This window comes from Vanessa atalanta, chromosome 11, assembly GCF_905147765.1.
Source record: "Vanessa atalanta chromosome 11, ilVanAtal1.2, whole genome shotgun sequence".
Taxonomy (NCBI): Eukaryota; Metazoa; Arthropoda; class Insecta; order Lepidoptera; family Nymphalidae; genus Vanessa; species Vanessa atalanta.
The window spans coordinates 11776518-11793375 of record NC_061881.1 but is presented as its reverse complement, the minus strand read 5'-3'; the positions used below and the strand labels follow the sequence as shown (position 1 = coordinate 11793375).

Sequence of the window (16858 nt, the reverse complement as noted above, 5' to 3'; positions counted from 1 at the left end):
CATTTGAAATTTGTGTATTTCTGTCAAACCAAAACAATCGGTTTCCGTTACAATGCGGTCAAATAAAATTACAAAATAAGCATTCCAATGTTTATATTCCTGATTATAACACAAGTTTGAGTTATATTGTGGTGTTAATAGATTTTAAGTAAAAATGTATAAAATCAATTGTACTTTACTTGTGGTTTCTTTGTGTGCTTTGCTATGGGGTGTGGCCGGTCAGTACGAATGGCAAATACGCGATTCTGTAGACGAAATTCGAGGAAAAATGGATAAAATTAATACCGACAACTGCTTTATCAGCCATTTAGATGATCTCTTCCTTCCTGAGGATTCCGTGTCTCACCATCCCGACGTAAAAGAGATAAACATTAATCCCGTGTTCGCAAATCGTACCGCAATGTTACATTTGCACAATATGGCTATGACAAGGGCGTTTTTCTGGAGTTACATTCTGCAGTCCAGGTTTATTCGACCTGCGATAAACGATACCTACGATCCAGGGATGATGTATTATTTTCTATCATCTGTAGCCGACGTTTCTGCTAATCCATATATAAACGCTAGTTCATTATATTTCTCACCGAACATGTCATATACGTCCTCATACCGAGGATTCTTCAATAAGACTATGCCGAGATTCGCGCCTAGAGCTCTAAGAGCAGATGATTTCAACGATCCTGTTCATTTGCAAAAGATATCAACATTAAATACATTTTTTGTGGAAGATCTTGGTGCATTTGACCCTGAAAGCTTGTCAAAAGATTACACATCTGATTTCTATCGTACTAATGAGTGGTATTCTTTATGGTTACCCGACAAGGTATCAAATAGACATGACACAAAAACAACATATCAAGTTGAAATAAGATACGCTAATAATACCAATGAAACATTCACTTTCCATGGACCCCCTGGCAATGATGAGGTTTGTTTGTAAAAAAATAGATATAATTTAACTCAGGGCGATAAAGTATTTTGTTATTTTCATCTAAAAAATTATTAAAAAAGCAATATTTTTATTTGTTAAAATTTAGGTTGTACTTAGTATATCTACTCTGAATGTAATATTTATATAAGTTTTACCTAAATCCTTAATATAAATTCTAAGAATGAGCTAAACTGTAATGTATTTTGAATCTGGTTGAAAATGTTATTGTATTTTTTTATTTTTTATTTATTTTTTTATTCATGTCTAAGTTTATATATTATAGACACCTGGACCAGTGAACTGGACAAAACCTTATTTCGACTGCGGTCGGTTGAACAAATGGCTGGTGGCAGCAGTTTCACCTGTTGCCGATATTTATCCCCGTCACACTCAGTTCAGGCATATTGAATATCCAACGTAAGTTAATCAAACCATAGTGAAGTTAAAAAGTGTGATTATACTTTATATATTAGCATATATATAATATATTTTTAAAATATACAGATATACGGCAGCTGTGGTTATGGAAATGGATTATGACAGGATAGATATAAACCAATGTCCACCGAGTCAGGGTAATGACAAACCAAATAGATTTGCTTCAACAGCGAGATGTAAAGAAGAGACTACTGAAGTAATTTGAAATTATTATTTATATAAATTTCTTTTTCAAGTTTTAATTAATATTACACATTATTTATTTTATTTCTGAATCTCTTTTAGTGTGAACCAATCCATGGTTGGGGTTTCCGGCGTGGCGGTTATCAGTGTCGGTGCCGGCCCGGCTTCCGTCTGCCAAGTATTGTGCGTCGACCGTACCTCGGCGAGATTATCGAACGAGCGACATCCGACCAGTATTATAACAACTTTGACTGTCTGGAAATTGGGTGTATGTATGACATTATATTTGTTAATTGTGATGCTTACAAATCCAAGTCTTACTTATAATTAACATGAAGCAAAAAAGCATTTTTGGCGTATATATCATAGTCAAACTTCTTTATATAGAATGAAGACATAATAATTTCCAATGGAACATAATTTTAGTAGAAATAAATATCTATATAAACTTATTTATATCTTATTACCATTTCTTCATATTGCTAAAGTATCATCAGATTTTTTATTAAATTAATTTTTAAAATACTTAATTTATCAATGTCAGTCATTATTCCATTTATTTGAGGTCAGTCTTAAATTGCTTGAATACAATTTGAATTTGTCAGCCCTCAAGATACAAAAATCAGGGTTAGCATTAAATGACATTATACCCAAAAAGATTAATACATTTTGTAAGTACTATTTAAAAACCTTTGTTTGGTTTTTAAATAGTACCTACTTACTTTTTATAAGTTATTAAAACTTAGTACCTACACGTAACTTTTATTTTAATTACATGTGGCTTCGTCGACGTCCAAAACGCGATTTTTTGTCAAATCCATATTGAATTTAGCAGATTATTCAAGCTCTCGGATCAATGCGTCAATTTAATGACACATGTTGTTTATTTGCTGGTGCGCTCTTGTGGTTGGAGTAGACTATGTGGTGTGTTGTGCTGTGGTGCAGGGGTGCAGCGGCTGCCGGTGCAGTGGGAGAAGGCGCACCCGCTGATCCGCGCGCTGTACGCGGACCGCTACTACGAGTACGTGAACGCCACGAGCGGGCCGGCCGCGCTGCACGCCGAGCGCGTCAACGTGTACGAGGTGCTCAACTACATCCGCTCCGTGCAGCCCTGGAACTGCTCGCTGTGAGTGCCGGCTTTTGTGTTATATGTATGAATTGATAAAATTGTGTATGATTATTATATTTACTTTTTTTGGTAGATGAAATAGAATGCCTATTGAATTCCTTCCTGATTCATCTTGGTAGAATCTACGATCATACCCAGTGGTAGCTATATAAAGTAGGTGTGAGTGGACTATGTGAATTGAAGATTCAAAAGAAAGCCTACTTGATTGAAATATATATGTTTTTGCTTTTGACAAAAAAATGTCAGCAACAGCCCAGAGGCTTCAGACTATATCTGAAAAAAAAAAATCTACACAATAATTTTAAAAATAAAATTGTATATATACTTCTATATGAAAGTATTTCTCGTTGCAGGTATAATCCGACAGATTTATTCTTGAATGGTGATATCGCTTTTGGTGCAGAAGAGCAGTTTGAGAATCAAGCCAAAATGGCTGTGCGATTGGCGAATTTCATAAGTGCTTTCTTACAGGTATGTCACATAGAACTAGTTAATTTAATAACTTTCATGATGAGTAATATACTCATATTATTTGTATATAATAAAGATAGATGCTTTAAATGTATATGTGAATAATGTTATCAACATTATATCATAAAAATAAACTATCTGAATATTTTTTTTTAGTAAAAACAATCATGTTTATTATGTTCCTATCATACAACTTTAATCGAACATCTGTGGGTCAAAACTGTATAACAATGTTATTCGGAATCAGAAGATAAATAATTATTTAAAAAAAATAGTAAAAAAATAAGGAAATTCAATATGAGAGCATATCTGGCAAAAGTGCAAGGGTCACTATTAATGCTGTGTTTTGTAAAAACTTTTAACTTTTGCACTTTGTCTTCTGGATAACAAAAATAATTATTTCACAAAAAAAAAATCAATCATCAATTCATCATCATTTATTTATTTTGTAAATATTCTTTGGACATTTTCATTTAAAGTGTTTTTAAAAATTATTTTTTCTCTATATAATATTAGCTACAATATTTTGTGAATAATACAATTTCTAATTGTTTCAGGTGTCAGATCCCAAAGAAGTTTTCAGCGGTACAAGAGTCGCCGACAAGCCCCTCACTGAGGATCAGATGCTCGGAGAAACCCTTGCTATAGTCCTTGGTGACTCTAAAATTTGGTCTGCAGGTAAGTTATAACATATCTTGAAAATAAACAATCTACGTACTGATAGCAGTATTAGTCATGATTCATTGCATAGATATAAAATAAAAGCTTTGGTTGTAAATAATGCAACAGTTAATGTTGTCTTAGATTTTCGCGATTATTACACATTGAAATAAAACTAAACTTTGTCAACTCAGACAGTCTGCCCGTGACCACGAACACTGCAAAGTGCTCGAAACGTCGGGATGTTAAAATAATTAATATACGCGATTAAATCCGTTAAAAACTAGTTTTATTTCAATAATGCAACAGTTGCAAATATCCATAATGCAGACTTTGTTTCTGTTTGTTTGAATAATATATGCTTACAACATAATGAATAACACCATATTGTATGTGATAAAATAGCCATAATTTTCAGGAAGTAGTTAATTTATTAACAGTTTCATAAAAAAATAAGTTTTTAACAATCTGTCTATGTCTTCTGTGTGGCTTTTGACCTCCTCTTACCATCACTATTGAAATAAACTAGATGTAATAAATTAATCAATAAATCATTACTGCCAAACGGCAATATTTAGTATTGTCATGTTCCAGTTTGAAGGAAGAGCGAGGCAGTGGTCATAACGGACAAGGGACATAACATCCTATTTTCCATTCCTTATATGAAGACTGATTAATATTACTAATAGCACCAATGTTTGTGGGTAGGAGTGACCGCTTACCAAAAGAGGACTTGTTGGCCAGGCAGCCTACCATTATCAATAAAAAAATGCAACGCTAATTTGAGAACTTTTTTTATCCTCACATAAATTAAATTCTATTGTGTATTGTCAACTATGTGAATATTAACACTATATTGAATAAAAATTTTCCTTGCAATAACTTCAGGTACATATTGGGATAGAAACAAGTTTACAAACCGAACATTCTTTGCACCATTTGCACACAAGACTGAGCTAAACACTAGGAAATTCAAACTCGAGGATTTGGCGCGAATTAATAAAACTGGTATGTTGTTTTTTTTTTCAAATTACAATTAAGTTTGTAGTGTTGATAGATTATTTTACTATCATAGTTTCTATTTTAATTTTATTTACAACAAATGTTTAATATTACATTGAACAAATTAATATTACCTAAAATTAATTTCTATGGATAAATACCATTAATTACCAGCTTTAATAATATTTATTAATGGAATTAAAGTTTCAAAACACATCTTGCACAAAAATGTTTTAAGCAAACTTGTCATAATAAGGCTTTCTTTATCATCCATTAAATTCAGATGCTGTGTATATTAACAAATCGTGGTACCAATTCCTGAAACAGAGATGGTCGACTAATTTCGACAGCCTTGAGAAGTATTTCCTTAAAATGAAAATACGTGATTCGGAATTCGGAAAATATCTGAAGCAATACGAGAGATATCCCACGTTTTATAGAGCGGCTAGTCTCAAACATGGACACTGGACACGCCCATACTACGATTGCGAAGGACCTCTGAAGCAATGGGTTATTACGTATGCATCGCCATTCTTTGGGTGGGACAGTGTCAAAGTTAAGCTGGAATTTAAGTGAGTGTGATTGGGAATTTTATTTATAATATGTGTAGTCTTTATGTGAAATCCTTTGAGACAAATATTTCATACCTATTATATATGAACTCTTTTCTTAAGTAACCAGATAACCTGCTAATAAACAAATATCATATAATATAACAAGATATATACTTACTATACTAGTATATTTATTTAATCGAAATTCTTTTTTTTTTTAATAAGCTAACACAGAGACTTGAATAAAATAATAGGTGATATTTGTGATATTTAAATGTGTAACGTAATATTTATTTAAATTGCCTTATTTCAGGGGAGTTGTGGCTGTGACCATGTCTTTAATGTCTTTAGACATTAATCAGTGTCCGGACAAATTTTACATACCAAATGCATTTAAAAGCACTGACAAGTGTGATAGGAGATCCTCTTATGTGAGTATAGCATATTATGAAACTAGGAATAAAGTTAAACAAACCTTAGATTTACGTATTTCATGCGATTTTCTAATATAGCTGATATTGCACACAACTAAGAGTTTGAGATTAATGTATCTTATTTATAATACAACACTATTACACTTAACTACTTATTTACATTTTAATTTTACTTCCAAAATTCTGATAACTGTTACAAATCTATAGTGAATATCATAAATTAATCAAGCTCTCACACCAATGATATCGTTAATTTGGTGTCAAATGTTTATTTGGCTTTTCTCTTATGGTTTAAATTGATTTACAGCTAATAGATAAATGTATCATGCAATTTAGAAAAAAAAAAACAAAATGTGTAGTGAGTTATTTTTATCTGGATTAATTATACAATTTATCTAATGCTTTCAACTGAAAGAACAGCTCAATGTTTGTGTTGTAAGTGTTGGATGAAAATATGCAACATGAATACATTTGAACTGACTTGCATTGAAGCAGTATATACTACACTGGATTGAGTTAATTACCTTTGAAATTATAGAATATAGTAACTAACATAACTCTACCTTTCCATTATAGTGTGTACCGATCCAAGGACGCGGGTTTGAAGCTGGCGGTTACAAGTGTGAATGTTTACAAGGCTATGAGTACCCATTCGAGGATCCCATCACATACTACGATGGTCAGATCGTAGAAGCTGAGTTCCAGAATATCATAGAAAATAAGGAAACACGCATTGATATGTTCAAGTGTAGACTGGCTGGAGCAGCAGCTATTCAAGGTAGCTTCGCTGTATTGTTTACAGTTTTGATCTTTTTGTGGAGATTCAGGTAATTTCATAGTATATTGATTGTGTCCGATAAATATAGTCTGACAAACAAAACTATTCATAGATAGATTTCAAATATTTTGTAATTAAAATATGTTCCTTTGTTAATTGGAAACGTTTTTCTTAAAATATTTGAAAAGATTAAATGTTTGGATATTCATGATATTTCTATGTATAATATATACACATATATATTCTATTCCAATCAAAGGAGTTAATATAAACAGACCTTGATATACTATTCCATGTGTTTTTCTTATAGCTCTGCTATTGCAGACATTTCCTGATTAATATACTTTCAGATGTTTTATACAACAATATTTCACTTCTCTACTATATTATACACAGTTTTTACTTTATTTTACATTCTCGACCAATCTCGACAAAAGATATCTCGTCAATTTATAGCCAAGGTGTTTTTTGCTTCACTTCTCTGTTGGGTGGAATAGACTATATTTTTTTTTTATAATTTCTACATTTTGTGTTGTTTGTGGTGTTTTAAACTACTTTTGACAAATCAACACGAAAGTAATATTAATTTAGAAACACTTTATGGGGGTTAAATCTAATTTTGTCTTATTTTATGTATTTTAATACTATGACACAATGAATTATCAATTGAGATACTTATTATGATTTTTGTAAGAATTTACTTCAAAATAGGAGTTAATTATTTTATTAATTTGAAAATGCCAAAACATTTAGCTGAATCTCGCTTTTCCTTTAATGTAGTTAGGTAAATAGGAGCTCAAAGTGTTCAGTATATTTAAAATACACATATAATACTAATCCAATATATGTAAAAAGTTTAAGTTGATTGATTTCACTTGAATTATGTAACTACTTAAATTTTGTCGTTAATGACTTATAGTAAGCAATTATGTTGTATAATTTCACAAATACTTAGTAAGTTTTTTTAAGACTTACAAACATTTTTTATATGTATTTATATATTACAAATTACCTCGTTAATAAACATATCGGTTAATTCATCATTAACGGTGTACTTAGACAAATAGTTTTGATAATAGATCATAAAATTAACATATATTGGCCCAGTGATGACTTATTCATTACTACCTAATAACCTTTTATGCTACCAATAAAATAGTAATGCTTCTGATATACATAAAGAAAAGCTAATTATTAGCACATACAATATAAAAAAAATACAAGATGTCGCTAAATTTATAATGTGCCTATATCAATGGAAGAAGGTGTAAAGATAAACAAACTTTAGATTAAGATAGAATCTTATTATGTTATGCACTATATACATACTACATACTAATACTAATACCATTTAAAAGGTGAAAAATAAAATAGGAAATCCTAAATGTATAGGAATTCCTAATGGCAATAGATCTGATTTATTATAAATTGACATTCTTGGCACGTCATTTATAAATGATTATAAGTCAGTAAGTATATTTTGTATAAGAGACATTTTTATAAATCATTCCATTAATAAAATCGATTTTCAAGAGCAGTTAAAATTAAGTCCTTTTGAAAGCATATTGCTAATTTTAAAATTATATATTTTATTAGATTTATTTATATTCTTTGTGTTTCATATAATATACAATATGAAATTAAGCATATCTTAGGTTTCACTCTAATTTAAATATAAGTTAGATAATTTATTAAGGTTTTGAAAATGTTAAATATAACAATAATCAACTTTATTACAATTAATACAGTTTTGGTTTGTCATTATTGTATTTTGAAACAATTTGAACAGAAGTCTTAAATAAAAAAAGTGTCATTTAATTTTTAATATATCAATAAAGTGAAACTTCTTTGGTGTCGTAATAATAATATTTAAATGTTAAATATTAGTGCACCTTTTCTATTTTTAACATTTAATGTTCTTGACATAAAGAGGTTTCATTCCTGTCACATGTTGTAATGTTGACTCGCAAACAGATTTTATTTCCCTACTTTTTATTCACACTGTACTGAAGTAGTTTATATGCTACATATGTTTTGTAAAAGCAATAATATTGTAGTCATTTTCTGTTTATACATTTCCATTAGATCATATTCATGTAAATAAATAGTTATATTACGTATGCCATAGGAATTTATACATTGAAGTTAATATGCTTTTAACTTAAGACAATCTCATTTTCAACTTTCAAATTTTGTATATTCATACAAAACTTTTTAAATCATTCCATTAAAGAAGTCTTTATTTTAAATCTTAAATTTTTTATAGTTTATATTGTAAGACTTTCTAAATGGAATGGCTATTATTTTGAGTGTTCCATGGTTTTGTTTATATTTAGTGCCTTTAGTTTGTTATATATTATTGATTAATATTCTTTTCGTTCAATAATTCGAGAAGCCTTCAATTTGGGTCCATTATGTATTTATTTTTTTGTCAAAATATTTTTCCTATACTGTTTTTTTTACTTTAATGCATTTTTATACTAATTTACACCTGCAGGCTGCTCTACTTATTTTTTTTTAAAGCCAGGGTATATATCCATGATGCCGTCCATTTAAGTGCCTTTTACAGTTTTTTAATTAAATCTCATGTGAAATAATTTTGTTTTATTTATCCATTCTGTATATATAAGTCCTCAGGTATACTGAAATAGAATGCTCCAGTTTAAGTTGGGGTTATATGTGCTTAAATTAATAATAATAAAACTATTTTTGTCTATTTGTTAAGATTCCACTTTAAAACAAGTTTGGAGTTGTGTAAAGAAGAACATACCTTTACTGCTCAATGACCTATGATATAAAATCCTGCATATTTGTTTACTTTAAGCTTTATAATATAATAATTTCGATCATTGAATCTATTTATCTTTAAAGTTCCAGTGTTCAATATAGCATTAGCATTAGTAGCCTGTAAATTTTCCCACTGCTGGGCTAAAGGCCTCCTCTCCCTTTGAGGAGGTTTGGTTGGCGGAATACACATGTGGCAGAATTTCGTTGAAATTAGACACATGCAGGTTTCCTCACGATGTTTTCCTTCACCGCCGAGCACGAGATGAATTATAAACACAAATTAAGCACATGAAAATTCAGTGGTGCCTGCCTGGGTTTGAACCCGAAATCATAGGTTAAAATGCACGCGTTCTAACTACTGGGTCATCTCGGCTCAATATAACTGATAACTTAATTAATAATTTCAAAATCTATATAGAGATTCGTAAAAAGTAATTATAATCTCACTTGTGGTTGGTTAGGATCATGCTCCGCACATAAATTAGTGCTCCAACAAGAGCTATATAAAGAGTCACATATATAAGCAAGTATATCACTATTATAGTACGAAATAAACTCATAATTTGGATAACTACATTTTATCGGTATTTTATTTTTATTTTACATTATGAAGTGTTGTGATGATTGTTGATTAAATAATAATTATTATGACGGTTCAATTGTCAAATATTTGAGTTTTATCAAGAAGTTGCAATAAGAGAATGTTTTATCTTACTACATAATAAATGTTGATCTATTTACTTCACTTCACGCTAAATTACTTAATTTTCAATGAAATCAACTTAACAAATATAATTTATAGGTATTTGTATTTTATTTTTGTAGTAGAGTAAATACTACTCTTATCTTACGCACACCAAGATATATCATAAGCACGAGAGCTTCTCACTCTACATAACGTATAGGGTCGTGCCTAGGGTTTTGTGCTTTTTTGTTTACATTTTTACAAGGGCTATTAAAATATGGCTCTGTTTATACTAGTATGTAAGTTTTGTAGATCTTTCAAAGTTTTAATTTCATTTTATTTGCCATATAATATAAAACATTATAGAGATAAATAATAAATTAATTGTTTCTAAAATTGCTATCAACACTTTGCAATTTGACCCAATACTTTTATAAATATTACAATATACAGGTCTCGTATCTCCGACGTAGACCTCTTTACGCGCCAAATCACTAGATGTCAATTATTAGTCTAAAAACCTAAAAATCTCAACCAATAATTTTAACGAAATTATCATTCTCCACATTTTATTCTATGAAATTTCAATTTAATTCTAATGACTGTGACATTTGTTATTGATAACAAATGTCATGATTATCAGTGACTTTAGCTAGTGACACTGACATTGCTCAGTGCTTAAAATCCAATAAAAGAAGCACCACTGTGACTTTGTTTTAAAAGATAACGAAATATACATTTATAGTTTTATAATAAGACAAGGAAGGAAACATAAAAAAGGTAAATAATTGTAGCATATATTTAACATATCACTCAAATTTTTAATATGAAACCACTGAGAAGGTTATAACCTTGACATCTATTGAAAAGTTGTACACGTAATTATATACGGTAAAATTAAAATGTATTAGCTTTAATTGATAAATATATGGAAAACATGATACATAACAAACGTTCCTGCTTGTTATATAACTTCGGCAGAGTTCAAATGTCTAAACAACACTTCTTAAATTCTTCAATAAATTTGACTCCAGTTACAAAAATGATTTAATCGAATTTAATGTACAATATTTGGTTATTCAAAAATATATAAATCGTTCTGTAAAAACGATATTAAAAAAAAAAACTTTTTTTCAGAAAAATGAGTGGAATGGCAAGAAAATTACTGAATCAGCTTAAAAGCAAAGAATTTAGAGAATATTTAATGAGGTAAATGTTTGTATTTAAATAATAATATAAATTAACATTTCAACTTTTTTACTGTTAGCCGTGTAGTACAAAATATAAAATTATTTAATTATTATTTCATTTACAAAACTATAATTATCTATTTAATACTTTTCAGCACACATTTTTGGGGTCCAGTGGCAAATTGGGGAATACCATTAGCTGCTATTGCAGATACTAGAAAGGATCCCAGCTTTATAAGTGGCAAAATGACTTTTGGTTTGTATGAAGAAAATATTTTTAATTATAGTTACATAGAAACAAACTGCTGACAAAAAACAAATTATTAACTGCCAGTCTGTTTTATTCTTTTCAAAATGATTATCTTTGAAATTCTCATTCTATAGTTGTTAAACAATTTTTACGAGCCTCTAATATTTTTCCTTTTGAGTATTTAGCCAGAATTAGCTACTAACACATATGCTATACAAGTTCCAAGTTTATTATAAATATGTAAGACATGTTATGAAGGTTCAATTTCATTTGAAGATTTAATAACCTAACTTTGTGGTAAGGCTTTTTGAAAGCCCATCTGGGTAGGTACCACCCACTCATCATATAATCTACCAGAAAGCAGCAATATTTTGAATGTGTGTTTTGGTTTTAATGGTGAATGAGCCATAGTAACAGAAACAAGCGACATAGCAACTTAGTTTCCATGGTTTTAGGTGCATTGGAGAAGAAAGGGATGGTTATAATGTCTTACAGCGTCCAACTTATGTAGCCCGTCTTTCCATTTCATATAAAAAAAATTATGCCAAAAAATCTGCTGCTGTGTGTTTTCATCAAATATGTTTCAGCAAAACATGTTTTGCAATTTATATTGACCTAGTTTTCACCCATTGCCTGTATATTACTCGGTCATTGGTTTTTAGTATAAAAAAGTAGCTTTTGTTCCTTCAATTCAAGCTTGCTTCATACTAAATTGCAAAATCACTCGGTATTAGCCGTCAAAGCGTAACAAATTTACTTTCGCACATATAAAATTTGTATAGGTTAACGGTATTAGATAACACCATTTGTAATAAAATATGGTAATTATATTAAAATATATTACAAATACCAGTGGTAAGTATTAAGTGCTTACATAAAATGTTATTAGAAATATTTACTGATAGGCAAGCAAGTTCATTACCGCATATATGATTAACATATGATGATAATCTGATTATCACTATTATAAATAATGTTATGTTGGCAGAGAAGAAATAAACTTTGATAAGAGGTCACATAGGAATATTTTTTGTATATTGTCACTAATAAAAAAAAAATTGAGTTTAGACCACAAAAAAGTATTATACAAATTATTGATAGACAGTATTCACTAGAAAAAAAAAAACGAATAAAACATACGGCGTTCTTATGCTTTAATGTGTTTTAATTAACAATGAATTTTTTTTCGAATACAATTGAGATATTTCTAGTAAAAATTATTATTTCATAAGTAAATATATATAGTCAAGTGCCTATTGTATTGCAGCGAGTATATATCGATGATATGGAGGGTTTTTTCATTTACGATTGAGATCTACATTTTGTTTATATCTTTAGACTTCATGTAAGCGGTTGAATGTTATCTAATAATAGATAAAGACGAAACTGCATTACTAAGTCAAATAAGACAATATTCCATTACTTGATTTAATTTTCATTTATAGAACGCACGAAAGAACGAAGTTTTTTAAAATGTTGAATATATACAACAAATATTGTTTAAGGTCACGGAAATATTAAATTATTTTAAAATAATAATTCATTGTAATATTATTAAATTAAATTAGCTAACCTGATTAATAATATACTTGCCATGATTGCTCTCAAATATATAAAGACTATTTAGTCTGTTAACGGAATGTATATCTTATAAGATTTAGGTTTATTTGAACATATCAATTAGATTAAAATAATCACGGCAATTTTTATTGACGATTATTACCAAAACAGTCGCAGATAACGAAAAATAATTCATAGATAATATATTTACTTAAAAAAAATCTGTCAACTGCAAAATCAACTCATCAAAATATTTTTTGTAAGATTTATTCGTGATAAAATATTCACACTTATCAAACAAAATAAAAGTACTTATTATTATTTTCTCAAACAAAATTCGTCTCATACTTTATATAATTTGAACCAGAATGTTTTAAGCTATAAAAAGATTATTTTTATCATGGCAATAAAATCTAAAATCTTGTGATATCTTAAACATCTATAAAAGGATAAAAAAACTAGTTCACACTTGATTCGACGATAAACTTGATAAATAAATATCAGATAAGTTTTATTCATAAAAACCCGAGAAAAAAGTATTTATATAAGAAAAAAAAATAAACAAATATTATTTAGATCTACTTTGTTAAGAATGAAATTGTTATATATTTTTAAGCGCCGTTATAATAACCGGGTCAAAAGACTATATCAGCGTTGCATTGATGGTATAAAAGTTATTTATATTTCTTACAGTGTCAATGTAGGACCACTTATTTATTACCGGTGTAAAAATCAAATGATAAAGTTTAATTTTTCAAACAACTTTTCACATATTATCACAGTAGCAGTGCAGTAGTGTGGACACCGGTTTCCATGGCACGCCACTCCGAAGTTCCGGGTTCGATTCCCAGCCGAGTCGATGTAGAAAAAGTTCATTAGTTTTCTATGTTGTCTTTGGTCTGGTTGTTTGTGGTACCGTCATTACTTTGTCGTTACGTTTATTTGCCATAATACAAGTGCTTTAGCTACTTACATTGGGATCAGAGTAATGTATGTGATGTTGTCCAACATTTTATTATTGGTTTATTTATATTTTCTTCTGACTTCTAATCACATAAACAACTGTTTCTATACAGAGTTCTCTGAATAATAAATACGTGGTCTGCCCGTGACCACGAACACTGCAAAGTGCTCGAAACGTCGGGATTAAAAACTAGTTTTATTTCAAATACAATACTAATTTGCATTTCATAAAATTATATTTGAAATACAATGATTTTTTTAAAATTATATCGGTTAGGTTAGAAGAATATATAAATACCTTTAACATTCGGGCTGAATTTGTAAATTGGGTGTTTGTCGACTGAACTATTTTTTAAATTATTTTTGTACTATGAATCAGCAATTTAAGAACAAGAAGGAACACCACTGATCAGCACCATTAAGATCAATTGCTTGTCTGCCATTATAAAATATTTAAAATTTTATAAATTAAAATAAAAAGTTACATTATTCGTGTATAGTAAATTTTTCATGTGTTTTATGATATTTTTAGCCAAATAATCCAAAACAAATAATAATCGCATAACTTAAGTTTCGAACAAACGCTATTATAATCTAGGCTAGACAAATTAAACTAGATACCAAGTTAATTATTCTATTCTCTATGGATCTGATCTATATTTATTAACTAATATCTCTAAGCTCGTTGTAAGGGTTAGTTTCACGAGAGACTGAAAACTTTATATAAATAATTCAAGAGATATAACTTTCCCTTTAAATCATAACTTGAAAATGTTGATCTACATTTATTAATGAACTAGTTACTCCGCGTGTTTTCACTCGTGTTAAAAGTTCCTCGCCCCCTGGGATTACAACGTGATGTAAAATAGACTCAATAAACGGGCTATAAAGTACAGAATACTTTTTTCGTAATCGAATGGTAGTTACAGAGATGAGCTAGTACAAACAAACTGGGTCTTCAGTTTAATTATTATAGTATGAATTTATACAAGAAATTTACGCTTATCATGACAATAATCTGAATTTAAAGCAGGCGATACTGCAAAGCGCTGGTACTTACAGAATAATATTATATACTAAAATCTTTTCATAAATGCTCTGTATCTGCTAGTTTTCAGTTAATCACTGAAGCGTCCCCTTATTTATTTGTATAAATTATTAATAAAAAAATAAAACTTTTCTTCTGTTTCAGCTCTCTCGATATATTCACTCATGTTTATGAGGTTCGCTTGGAAAGTCCAACCTCGTAACCTCCTGCTCTTCGCTTGCCACTTCACGAATGAGTGCGCACAGCTAACACAGGGTGCTCGCTTCATCAACTACTATTATATACAGGGTGAAAACAAGACGACCGAAGCGAAGTCTTAAAGTTATAATTATTAGACAGTTTTATATCGTAGACAATTGTAGGTTCAATAATTTTGTTCAAAATGGCCACAACCGATTTTTTTTTTTAATGTAAATATATACATATCACGTGGTGTATAATGTGTGTATATTTGTATATTTGCTCTATTGAGTTACCCTAAGTTTATATTTATTATGAAAGTTTGCCAAGAGTAATTTTGTGTAGAGAAATTAGCCAAATTAAATTAAGTTATTCTAGATTTATGTACAGAATAAATAATGCACAATGTTAACTAATATGATACTAGGATTTCAAATTTATATAAACAGTGACAATCTCTTAAGTCGCAGTAAAAATGTTTCAATAAAGCACAAAATTAAATACGCAATTTTTAATGAATATTTAAATGTTTATACTGTTGTAAATCGTTTATTAATATATTTTAAACGAAATGAAGGGATGTGAATTAATATGACAATTTTTCATTTCACTATTGTCCCGTAATTCCGGATCCGGTCGGTCCGGAATAGCATCTTGATTTGTTAACTGTATTTCCGATTAAATACGTAATGTAGTCATATAGTATATCCGAACAGGGTTCAGATTCTTGCACTTATAAATCAAAATATACTTTATTAAAGTAGGCGCATGCAAGCACTAGAGATTAAATTAAATTTTATAATATACAGTTATCACTGGTACGGCATGTAGATGTATGACTGGTAAGATACTCAGTAGTTACTCTTTAACAACTTAACTAACTTACTCGATTTAATAACAAATATATGATAATTCTATTAAATATTATATTTTTATTATAGTAATTAATGAAATTTAATTTAAATATTTAACTTTTAATGAATTCTATCAAAATGATTGTAAATACTTTTAAAGTATCGTTTTTGTTTCTTTTAAATCCGTATTTACAATAAACTTGAGTCTTATGTCTTGCTTATAGAGTTTAAATTTGCATGTAATACATCGTATTTTTCAGAATACACAGTCACCTCTCTGAAGGAGAGCAACTTATATTAAATTATGTGGAAATTTGAACTTTACTGCTTAGATAATAATGTTCATTAAGTTTAACACGTTGAGTATGAAATGTTTGGCGTTGTGGCCATATATGTGACATCGCTGTTTATGTACAAAAGTATATTTTTCGAATATTTATTGTGATCATGTCGATCTAATTATACTCTATTGTTGATCTGTTATCTATGGTTTTATTGACGTCAAAACTTTCAAATATATATATAATAATAATAATTTATAATATATAATAAAAAACGCTGTTGCCCGTTAATGACTCACTCATGGGCTATCCTTCCTTCCCTTTTAAGAATTCTTCGAGTTTATTCAACTGTGTAAGATGTTCGTCAGACACATGCAGGTTTCCTCACATGTTTTTTCTTAACCGCCTTATACAAAATAATGATTTATAAACACGTAAAAAATGACGGACGCGCATTCAAACCCGGTATCTTTATTTACA

At 29.3% G+C, this 16858-nt stretch overlaps 2 protein-coding genes across 2 annotated transcripts; both read left to right on the top strand.

Moving 5' to 3' along the window:
* The first annotated feature begins 24 nt into the window (after positions 1-24).
* Positions 25-8268, top strand: LOC125067326. Its single transcript, XM_047675865.1, has 11 exons — positions 25-928; positions 1215-1348; positions 1436-1565; positions 1655-1820; positions 2498-2678; positions 3035-3152; positions 3710-3830; positions 4701-4820; positions 5098-5386; positions 5682-5799; positions 6379-8268. Exons 1-11 carry the CDS (start codon positions 155-157, stop codon positions 6631-6633), a joined length of 2406 nt encoding a protein of 801 aa, XP_047531821.1. The 5' UTR covers positions 25-154; the 3' UTR covers positions 6634-8268.
* Positions 8269-10707: 2439 nt separating this feature from the next.
* On the top strand, positions 10708-16580 carry LOC125067194 (mitochondrial pyruvate carrier 1). The gene is made up of 4 exons (XM_047675635.1): positions 10708-10832; positions 11190-11261; positions 11398-11498; positions 15208-16580. The coding sequence occupies exons 2-4, from the start codon at positions 11194-11196 to the stop codon at positions 15381-15383; spliced, it is 345 nt and encodes a 114-aa protein (XP_047531591.1). The 5' UTR covers positions 10708-10832; positions 11190-11193; the 3' UTR covers positions 15384-16580.
* The last annotated feature ends 278 nt before the right edge of the window (positions 16581-16858 follow it).